The sequence below is a fragment of the Tripterygium wilfordii genome, chromosome 21 (genome assembly GCF_013401445.1).
Source record: "Tripterygium wilfordii isolate XIE 37 chromosome 21, ASM1340144v1, whole genome shotgun sequence".
Taxonomy (NCBI): domain Eukaryota; kingdom Viridiplantae; phylum Streptophyta; class Magnoliopsida; order Celastrales; family Celastraceae; genus Tripterygium; species Tripterygium wilfordii.
This window is the reverse complement of record NC_052252.1, coordinates 18524152-18535839: the sequence shown is the minus strand read 5'-3', so window position 1 is coordinate 18535839 and position 11688 is coordinate 18524152. Positions and strand designations below refer to the sequence as shown.

General features: G+C 34.4%; 1 protein-coding gene across 2 annotated transcripts; it reads right to left on the bottom strand.

Annotated features, from left to right (window-relative positions):
- Nucleotides 1-442: 442 nt before the first annotated feature.
- LOC119989189 (prolyl 4-hydroxylase 1) lies at nucleotides 443-10406 on the bottom strand. 2 transcript variants are annotated; one of them, XM_038834547.1, is made up of 10 exons: nucleotides 10119-10404; nucleotides 9271-9318; nucleotides 8603-8671; nucleotides 8020-8072; nucleotides 6763-6828; nucleotides 6011-6085; nucleotides 3759-3833; nucleotides 3157-3227; nucleotides 3011-3062; nucleotides 443-2898 (listed from the first exon to the last, which is right to left on the bottom strand). In XM_038834547.1, the coding sequence occupies exons 1-10, from the start codon at nucleotides 10180-10182 to the stop codon at nucleotides 2764-2766; spliced, it is 708 nt and encodes a 235-aa protein (XP_038690475.1). In that variant the 5' UTR covers nucleotides 10183-10404; the 3' UTR covers nucleotides 443-2763. The 2 variants fall into 2 exon arrangements, with proteins under 2 accessions (XP_038690475.1, XP_038690476.1); XM_038834548.1 differs by having other exon boundaries at nucleotides 2755-2898; nucleotides 3011-3067; nucleotides 10119-10406.
- Nucleotides 10407-11688: the final 1282 nt, after the last annotated feature.

Below are 11688 nucleotides of genomic sequence, written 5' to 3'. Positions count from 1 at the left end.
TTATATTATTGATTTTGAATGGTTTTGTAATCGAATGTGCAAATAAATCTTTTTTAAAAAAATTCAATTTCAATATGACAATTAATGTATGTAGAGTTTTTTTTCGAAATATGAGATAAAGAATTCTTATGAATCCAAAATGTCAAATAAAGAGAACAATGGTTAGAGTCTCTGCTTTTATATATAATATAGATATGTAAATATATTTTGACTTTATTTATGCATCGTGACCCTTTTTTGTGACTCGTTAATTATTTTATTCTCATTTTTTTCAAAGGAAAGTCTGCATTTTATTAAGAATCATGCGACAACAAATCTACCAATACAGCTTTCCGAATCCACAAATGCACTCCAAACAAATGGAGTTGAACACGTCAAAGCAAACTTAGCAATGCATTGGGCGAAACAAACAGAAAATGCTGTCAGTAAATCCCTAAAAAAGTAATCTCAGAACAGAAAATCCTCATTGATTGGTAAAGTTAAGCACGGCAGGAATATGCAAGATGTAATTTCCGGTGCGCAAACTTTTAGCTTGGGATATATAGTTGCATGCATTTCATTGAGCAAAAACACTTTATTTACTATATGAAGAACACAGCATTGCATTGGATAATCACTAATCCCCCAAGTCCTGTACCTTTCAAATTTTAGATTCCAACATTATAATTTCACCTAAATTTCTCCTACGGCTAAAGAATTCACATGCTATTTGATCTTCTTAATCTGGAGGTATATCGCCTATCGGGCAACTCACGCAAGGAAAGCGTACCCGGTTTATCTTTTATCTTCAAAACATCCAAGTTTGCAAAAATCAGGAGGCGTATCTTTGCCTCATCCATTTCGTTGCAGACCACTTCTCTCCCGAAAGAACCTCACATCCTCCATGTAAGCTGCTTGGATCTGACCGCCCATCCAATCCCTGGAAGAATAAAGAAGGAAAAAGAAATGTAAATTAACTAGACCAGAAAACCCCGTATCCATCTAATGAAAAGGTTAGACAACAGTGCAAAAAAAAAGAAGGTATTAGTAGCTGTCAAAATGATTCTCACAAACACAATAAATAACCAGTTTCCCCCAACAAATGTGGTCAAGGAGACAATAACTACTAAACTGATCCTGTGTTCTACACTTAACTGACCCTATTCACACCTAAAACGAACCCAGTACCAAGATATTGCATAGGGTATGACCACTACATTCTAAGCCATAGAAAATTTGCTACTTGGGCCATAAGCTACAAGTGCTCCTACAGTCCTACTAACCATTTATCCAGATCAAATATCATTGCTTACATTCCAAAATATATATACAAGAATAATCAGAAGTTAGAAACCTCGATAGGGTAGTGTATAGAGAACTGAAAATGGCAAGATAAACAGTAATTTCAATTTTTTGTCAATTCTTAATGTTTCATTAACTTTTGTAACCAAAGTAATAAACCACCTATTGTCTTTAAATGGATACTTTCTTTCTATATTCCAAATTCATTCAAAGGATTATTTAATGAGAGTAAGAAAGTTGTTCAAAATACCTCTATGCCCACCCCTCACAAAAACTTTCAAGCCACTTTTATTTCAACCTCTGTTCCTAGTTTGGAATTGACCGCTCCAAATGCATTCAGTCAAAAACCACAAGGCATCGAGAGAAAGAATAAGATATTAATTTGGAGCTAAAAGAACAGAAAAGAGTGAAAAGGAAATCACTGTGACCCAAGTAGTGAAAAGGAAATCACTGTGATCCCATTACGAGCATCTTTTTTTTGCTCAACACCTTATGGATTCATCACCGGGAGAAGAAGAATGAGTGAAAGGAAAAGGCAAGAGAGGACAAAATTTCCCCATTCACTTTTGACCAAACTAAATGGAACATGAAATGCTAAGTTGCCATGCACAATACATACTGCATTTGTCTACGCTGAAATTTTGGTGATTATATATCTTTGCTGTTCAATAAAACAAATCAGAACATTGAAAATTGAGAAAATAATGTCCGGTTACTGATAGAATTCTGCCTTCCGTTTACTACGTGCCAATTTCATGATTTTCAGGTCACTGCAAAATCTTAAGATCCAACCAAAAGAGATGGTGCCATGATGATGAAAACAAACTTTAGGAAACCAAATGAATTAGGTAATGTATCAACTGTAATTACACACGTTCACTGGCCACTGCAGAAATATTAGCCTACTTTCTAACAATAACTTTAAAATCCTACCACAGAATTTCAAAAGCATGACATCATGTTCCATTTTTCATTATTAATAATCCACAATGGACTTGAAATGTTCACTAGTTGTAAACTATGTACATGTACAGTCCGTTTTAGCACACCTCTGTATCAGTTACCCTTCTGGGTTTATTAATTGGATTCATCGTGTCTATTTTCCCTGGTTTTTTCCCTGCAGCCTTACTTTTCTCTGCCACTTCATCTCAAATTACTTAAAGGCTAAAGCCTTCAGCTGAGCCACAAAATTTTTCCGGCTTCAAACATAATAAGAAAGTCTACACAGTTTTAGTGTGTGAATAAAACTAGAGACCAATCTTAGAACTTGCGTATCCAATCTTTGTCCTCTCCCAACATCATCTGTTTTGCCCACAAAAAATGAAAGACTGATAACAGAGTCATGTGATTTGTTTCCGAGAAAAGAGACCATCCGAATACTTGGATTATGGACTCAAGATCAAATTGGTTCTCAAAGCGGGGAGGTGATAATCGAAAACTCCGAGTAACAAAATTTAGCTATGTATCAAACCATATTAAAACTCAGAGAAACCACACCATAATTTGACTTGAAAAAAAAATGATTACCACAGGGAAGAGGGTCTCTCCCCCTTCCACATTGTCACTTAAATACATAAGCATTGTCGCTATTCGCTGACCCCCACGCTTCAGGTTAAACTGCCAACAGGTAAAAAATAAGAAAAGAAAAGACAAAACCTTGAGGCTCTATTATATTTATGAGGCTCAAGCTACCGAAAACTGACACAAGAGGCAAGGTTGAATGTCTTACAGTATCAGAGAAGTAGTCATGATGAGGCTTGTAAAACTGGTTCTTTTCATACCTGTGCTGCAGCAGATGTTAGCCTTGCTTCTGACAGAAAAACATCAGCTTTCCTATTTGTGAACAAAACTTAAGGCTAAGAAGTTACATCTCACCTCAGAACTTGAATGAGCTCCCCATTTTCACTTGGCACTTGAGAATAGACAGAAATCCTTTTTTCAATAGCCTGATTGAGCAAGAGGGAGAGAGATTAACCCGAAAGAAAATTTAGAACAGGGGTTTGTATACTGAGACAAACCAATGCTAGCCTCAGTCCATAACTCCATATGCACTCGGTAATTACATGTTTGACAAATGTGATGGAGACCAAGGTTGTTTACTTAAAAATGCTTCCAATCCCGCATGTTGGGTTAGTCTGAAGAAAGGCACAGAACATGACAGTATCATGCAAGTCAAAGATGTGGAGGAAGGAGGTGGGAGAGCCTAGAGGAATATGCAGCAGCGATGCATGAGCTAATAAAGAGGTCTCGAAAGAAAAAATTCAAAGATCTACACAATGTAGATTCACGGCCTATCCTCAAGCTTATAGATTCCACTCTAGCTAGGATTAAGTCCTATTTTTTTATATTTTTCTTAAATTAGTTTACTATTGGGTCAGTTTTTAATATATATGCGGATGTAATCTCTCAACTCTCAAGAATTATCAATGAATGACTACACAGCTTTGAGAAGAGCAGTCTTTTGAAAACACACTAACCTGTACCATTGGATACATTCTCTCTTCAGGGCTTAGAAACATGCCAGAGCTTGTTCTTACATTGCTTTTGATTCCCTGAAAATAGTGGGATGACATATTCAGTGTTACTTAGTACAAGATCATCGCAAGTAGAATAATGAACCAAATACAAATTATTATTTTTTTCCAAAAATATACTCGTTTCTGTCTTATGAATCGCAATTACACACCTTACAAAGAATTCCAAGTTTGATGATGCAACAACTTGAGCAAGCATCTTATGGTTATTCCCTTGGAAAGGATGTTCAAATTTTTAAGTGGAGCGTCCTTTCAATTTAAGAATTTTCTTATTTTCATCATGGGGGAGGATTTCCACAAAAATATATTTCTCCCAAATAAGGAGAAAAAGAGGATGCAAAAAATATTATGAAATTGTAAAAAGATTATATTTGAGTCTGATGCAAATGCAACCTACATCGTAAGACCAAATCCAAACAGCCAACACAATAAAACAAAGATAACAATTAAATTACTATGAAGAAAACATGAGTGTTGCGATTGTGAATAAACTAATAAATCATTTGGTTGCTTTTAGGTAAGTCATTCTCAAGAAAACTCAACTCTAGCCTTCACCCAAAAGATTGTGATTGTACATGGAACCTAAACTAGCCGTCTATATTCATGAGAAACCTCCACACAACTTATGATGATAAAGTACAAGCTTTGTCATTGAAAGCACCTCCAGAAAGGATTTCAAAATTCATATCACGGTGAATTCACTCAAATGAGCTTTTTCTTATCAAAATTCTTTCACTTGTTTTTTTTTTGGTTATTGTTCAACCCTTTTTCCATGGATGGAGGATTGAACCCCTCCCCAGAGGACAATGTGGTAAAAAAGCCAACCACTGAATCAGTGGTCACTCAAAGTAGGTTATTGTATTCCATCAAAAATTACCTCAAGGGACAATGAACAATGCATTTTTACTCGTGGTCTTATATTATTACTTGTTCACTAATTCCATGATTTCCCACATTAGTATGTTAGCTAATTGATTTGTTACAAAATTTTCATTGTTACATCAAGTCGTATATTATATTACCTGTTCACTCAAATTTCATAATTAGTTAAAAAAGCATGTAGACTAGAAAAGAGAAAGATAATAAATATGAACCTAAATGACAAACATGTGAGATAGCAAGTTTGTTGATAAAAACAACTGGGTGTAACAGTAGTATGTTAAGTTGTAAAATATGTTTATGAATCATGAGGACAAGTATGTAGGTCAATAATACACCACTAATAATGATAACACAACATGAACTCCATAGAATTATCCAAGAGTGTAGCTTTTGAAATGAACGAATGGCAAAAGAGAATTCATATGATTGATTCTAATTCTAACTAATTTTATGTGGATTCAGATACCCGACCCCAACATCGTTCGGGATAAAGGTTTTGATGATGATGAACGTATAAAAGTAATAATACGCTGTGCCAGAAATTTGGAAAACACACACTCATAAAGAAACACAGCAGCCAGCATATCTGTCCCATGATCAATGCCGGTCGTCAAATATTAATCTTTTAATGGCATATCCCAAAATGTTCTATCTTGATAGAATTCTTTCCATCAACAATTGAGATGAGAAAAGAGTAGATGTGGCTAGAAACCATGTAACAAGAATATGCATAGTTTCAGAAAGTACAGTCCCTAGGCATGCCTTAGGAATCTCGGTTCTCTCATCATTTTCTTACCTGGATCAAATAATTTGCCTGCCACTGGAAGTAAACAATTATAGAGAGTGCAGAAAGTCAGGATTCTCAACATTCCAAAGCAGAAATACATGTTCATTTTCAACATTTCAGTTTTACACCTCATCAAGTAGAAAGTGAAACTCAATTACCAACAAATGATAATATCAGGCCTGCATCACCTACACAGTACTGAATTAGCAGTCAGGTTACTTGAAAGGCTCAAATTTCTTCCAACCTAGGCAAGCCAACAATATGGAAACTATTTCTAGAACAAGAAAATAAGCATACTTATGCATAAACTCAAAATGATAAAGGTCCGCTCCCTCAAAATGAAGAATGATATTGAAGCTAAAATAAGTAACCTAAGTGGCTACGTCCCACCTACACATAAGATCAAGACATTTGATACACTAAGAGAACAACTAAATTACTAAACAGTAACTGACAGAAATGTAAGCATACATGCAATAAATGAGAGTTTTTCAAGTCACGTCATTTGCAAACTAAAAGAAAATACCTTCCCCGTCTTTGCATCAACCACAGTGGAAACCTGAAGGCGAGGCTGGGCTATGGCTCTAAGATAGTCACATTCCTACATGGTCATAAGAAATATTTAATTCAAATAAGTATTGCAGCCAGCCATTTTTTTCAACAATCAACCATCAAAGAAACAATCTCCAAAGTTCCACCAAATGTTCTGAAATAAGCATCCTTGCAAGAAAAAATTAATGATGCATTCAGACTTCTATTGAAAGTAAAGGTCTGTAGCTACACGCACAAAGGATGTTCAAACACTGATGACTGACCCATATGGCTAGTAAAAGTAATGCCAGCTCAATCAAACCAATGACACATGGAAGTACGACTACTTTTCAACAGATAATGCATAAGGCACGCTAACATCCAACTACCTGTACACATCTATAACTTAATCTGTAATTCAATGTAATCATGCAATAGATGATATACACAATTACAAATTCTCATCCATGTCCAATACCAATTATGCCGAGTCATCATCATCAGAACCTTTGGAGCAAACTACGCCTATCAGTAGCATAACTTCATACAATTATAGAAATGTTGATAAACTAGACAGAGCACCTAAAAATCAACAGATGCTAGAGGAATAATGCATGCACAAAACCTTTATCCCACAGAAGGGGTAGATTGCTTCAACCTATCTCTCCATTCACTTCTGCTCATGGCTATGTCATCCATTTATATATAGCAACCAACAAAACTAAAGATACATAGATATAAATTTACCTCCATGCTCAAAAAATTATGCAGTACAATGATTCGTGGTGCCCAGCTAATTATTTCAGGTTTGACCTACAACAGAAGTCGAAAATTCCATAAATCACAAAAAGGAAAGACAAAAGGAAAAAAGATACAGGTAATCATTTTGTTAGTGGCAAATTAGCATGCAATGATTCATAAGAGCACAAAACAGAATGCATGTCAAGCAAAGTTTTAAAGGTTGAACAGAATGAGAAAATCATTTCCAATTTGGTAAAACAAGTAAGGAAGGTACAAGAACAGGAAAGTCGAATGATCAGTTTCCAAGTATCGATGGTAATAAATCTTCATTTAAAGAAATTTTTTAACCCCCAACTCAAAGACCAACCATATGAGCAAAGGCCAATAATTGGTAAGGAAAAAATATAAAAGCACTAGGAAAAACACACAAGTCATACATCATAAAGCATAAAGAACACAAGCTTCAAAAATTAACTCATCATCAGGTGTTACCCATCCTATTAATTGTCGATCCCATATTACCTCACCATAACCTAATAATACATTGCAGCTGGACAGCTTGCTTCACTTATGGAGATAATATGGGTTAGTTAGATGTAGAAGCGTGTAAAAGGAATCAAAGGCCTTGAGCTCCTACAGGGATACTTTGGCCACCAAAAATCTTAATTCTATCATTCCTTTCAATATTTTCTGGACTTCATGCAAAAGAGGAACTTAAGAACTTTTGAAGGCAGGTAAAGTCCCCACCAACTCATTAGGAACGGATGGATTCAATCTCTTGGATGTAGGTCTACTAGTGCTTGTGACATGGATGAATCTCTTTTATTTGAAGATAGACAAATTTTGTCACGTACGTAAAGCTCTCAGCCATTACCTAGGTAGCACCTGATTTGTGCCTTTTAATACCATTTCTCTCCTCTTGCTGCTAAAAAATCCATTGCATTATATATAATTCCTTACATGTAACTTGTAGTACCAAAAATACGCAATAAAAATAACAGCATTTGCCTAGACGTTACACTAAATTGACTAGATCACAATTACTATCTCAACGTTGCAGTAACATCAAACATGATCAAATCAAGTATTATGTGATTCACTTAACAAAGGCTGAAAAGTTCCGAACCCTTTTCTTCCCTTGGCTTATCCTACCCCATAGCCACTTCAAATCTGCTGAATTTAGCCCTTAAAATTTTCAGGTAAAGATTTGCTATCAGGATATTCTAAAGTAAATTCAAGGTGAAACAAAAGTCACGAACATACATATCCAATACGTAAGATTTCAGCTTCTTTGTCGTTATCCCAATGAGGAACACCTGAAATTGATAAAAATAAAAATAAAAAAGGTAAAAGTGAAACAAAATTACAAATTAAAAATCATTACGAAGTCCAACAATCTACCAAATGATGCCAATTCAAAAAAAGTTTTAAAAAACAAAATGACCATGATTTACTGATATACACACACATATACACACAGACATATGTGTGTATGTCAGTAAATAGACAGCAAATCTCTGCATCCTAAATTCTGCCAATACTCGACTAAATGAGAGCAAAAAGATCAATTATGTTATTCTGATAAATCATAGGAAAAAATTAGAAAAAATAGTGACAACTCATCATATTAGTTTACTTTCTGATGACCAAAAATTTGAGCCTTGACAAGCTATGCTAATACTCTTTCTTAAAAGCAGCCTAATAAGAATTAAAACACAGGGGAAAAAACCTTAGCTACGTTTGAACTGTATTATGCATAGTTCAAGATGCACACTTCAAGATGCACACTGCCATACTGGTTTACTTTTTAATATTCTAAATTAGGTTTAACAGGAAAGATACTAACCTCCAGGCAACCTAAGAAAACCATCATTCAGACTTCCACGTGCTCTTTTAAATGGTGGAAATTCAGTTCCTGTAAAGGATGTGGATTTTAAGACATTCATTGGATAAAACATCATGAAACAAATATACAGTTTTGCAAGCATGATAATGGGCCCTCTTCGATTATGTTGTGAATACACATCAATCTGGAAACTACAATATCATATTTTCGGCATTTTCTTCAAGAAAAGAGTTATACACTGAGTAATCTTTCCGAAGGTGGCCCATAGAACCTAATGTAATTCCTAAAATAGTTATATTATTGAGCATAAATATACTTTTTTCCTTGAAATCTACTATGTCACAAAATCTTTCACAAATCGACTGCTTATGCAAATTTAAAAAGTTTTTTCCTGATCGTAATCATATCACTGAATAGCAATAGCCAATAGGTGACAATGAAGCCACAAGTTAAGCAGGCACCAACTTGTAGTAACAAACACATTTTTACATATTACAAGAACTGCAATAACAAAGTTTAATCATAATACATATTCAACAAAATGTTAATCATAAGCTTGGTAGTGTCAATACACATGAGGGTTAAACTGAGCTAAAACCTCAGGTCACAACCAAATGGATTCAGCTATAAAGGAAACTATTACTCAACCAAAAATGTCGAACAACTACCATATGAATCTTCCAATCTTCGTATAAATGCTAACTGAAATAAAGCGCCTGCAAGTCCCAAATGATATAGCAATGGATGTTAGTCAACTTCAAGACAGAAATAGTTTGGAAAAATCTAAGTGCCCCAGTTATAAATTGAATCTCAATTTGCAAATTTGACCAATGTTTCTAAAACAGTTTCTTGCAGCATAACAAGACAATAATAATGATGATAATATAAATTTACATCATGATGTCTTTTTCTTCCTCATGCTAATTGTGGTTTTTGTATTATGGATCTTGATTTGTTGCTCTTTATGGAATTTTCACCATCAAAAAGTCCAAAATCACAAAGGATTATTCATGGAACTACTATTGGGATTCTTTGAACCATCTTTCCTAGCCTGATCTCCATGTTCATTGCTATACCATCAAATATCAATTGTTCTCTTATTTATTGTTATTACTATAACAGTTGACAGTTCAAGCTCCAACTATAGTATAAAATCCATTTCTTACCTCCAAAACCAAACATTTCACTGCTTTTATTAGTATCACCATATAGGTTCACGTATCATACAAAATTTACAACACAAAATATCCTTTCTTGAATTATGGTGAAAAGTAATTTCTCAATCAATTGTACAATCACACTCCTGTCATGCTCAACTAAGCTTTCCCAATTCATCGCTTCCTATATCAGTCAATTACTAATTGTCTAGTTCTACCTTAAAACCCGTAAAGAATCGCAATCGAACATTACAAATGCGGACAAAACAATATTGACCAAGACAATACAACTACAAACTGTGTGAAAATGTACGTGAATACTTGAAATAAAAAAGTATGTATAGTTGAGTAGGGAATACCGATAATCATCCCAAAAGTGACGAATGTGAGGAGACCGAAGACGATTTTCATCGGAGCGGCCATGGTGACCGCCACAAAAGGCGAAACAGAGAGAAATTGTGTTGGTATGAACTGGTTGTTAATATAGCATACGTTAAAAGAAAGAGAGAGACCAATTAAACCTATTAGTGGTGGTTTCAAGTAAATTTGTCAAGAGAGAGAAATTGAAAATCAAGGTGGAAGAAGACCGAGAAACCAACAACGGACGCCCACCGCTTTTGTTTCGAGTCTTGTTTCTCCCTTTTTTCACCTTTAGGAAAATAGCACTAATAGGTTTAGAGGAATTAATGTAAAGTGTGGTTGAATTGATGTAAAGTGTGGCAGAATTGCAAAACCCATAACTCATTTTATTGTGTGGCAATGCTACATGCTCCCACCCCCATCCCTCAAAAACCCCAAATCAATGTAATATTAAAATAATCATTAAATGAAAACATATATGTAGAGTGCAATTAATATTCAACACTTCATAATAATTGGATATATTTTAGGATCACTTTTTAATGGTCTCAAGATTTTTCCTTTTATTGTATTTTAGAGAATATGTTAAGAGGAGTTGATATGGATATTCTAAAGTACAGATAGGTTATTGAAATATAGAAATGTTTGCAATTGGGTCACTGAAGAAAAAAGTTTCAAATTAGGTCACTTAATGTTCCAAATTCATATAAATAGATCATTTTGATCGAATTTTGATTAATTTCATGTTTTGTTGATATATTATTAACTTGTCGAAGTGGCGTGTACGTATATGACGTGGAAATTCCACATAACTTTTTAAGATAAAAAAAAAATTAATGGTGGTACTTATCGTACATAGCCAAACACCCATAGACTTCCATATTCCATGTGGCATACCACATAAGCCTAGTGACATGACATTTTTTAAATTTCAGAAAAATTAAAACCTAAACTAAAAAGATGCCATAGAACGAAAGACTCAGGAAAAAAATGTAAGTATGGATTTAGTCATTGTACTTTATATTATAGATCAAACCCACCCCTTAACTTCTTCTTTTTTTTATCAAACAAGCCCTTGCATTTATCAGAATGATACCTTAAAAAAATTTATGTGACAGTTACGTGAAAATGAATCAAACCCTCACTTTCTTACGTTTCTCCAAATTCCCATTAATCGTTTCAAGAACAGAAGAGTCCGCTTCTCTCCAATTTTTGTAGATCTGGAATGCTTTGATTTCATTGGTCTGCGTGTGGTAGGGATTAGGTTTGTTTTTATTGAGGAACGGATGAGATGAACAGTGGGAAGAGAATCACTTTTGAAGGGTTGGAGTCATTGAGTGCTAGAAGGAAAAGTGGACCTAAAACAGTTTGAGAGTGTTGTAAACTGCTGTGTTGTGCTATGAGATATAAAATTGTGATGCTATGAGGTATAAAATTATCGTACTGTAAGGTGAGTTCAAATGCAGAAAATGTATGGCGCATCATTTTTAAAACTGTGGTGAAGTGCGTTTGACGTATATAAATTACAGTTATATTAAATGACTAATAATATTAATATAAAATCACTTA

Coding starts and splice junctions, on each gene's coding strand:
- LOC119989189 (XM_038834547.1), bottom strand. CDS start 10,182: ATGGCCGCTCCGATGAAAATCGTCTTCGGTCTCCTCACATTCGTCACT. Junction 8,073..8,602: donor TTTTCTTAGGTTGCCTGGAG/GTTAGTATCTTT, acceptor TATCAATTTCAG/GTGTTCCTCATTGGGATAAC. Junction 3,834..6,010: donor TTGATGCAAAGACGGGGAAG/GTATTTTCTTTT, acceptor CACTATTTTCAG/GGAATCAAAAGCAATGTAAG.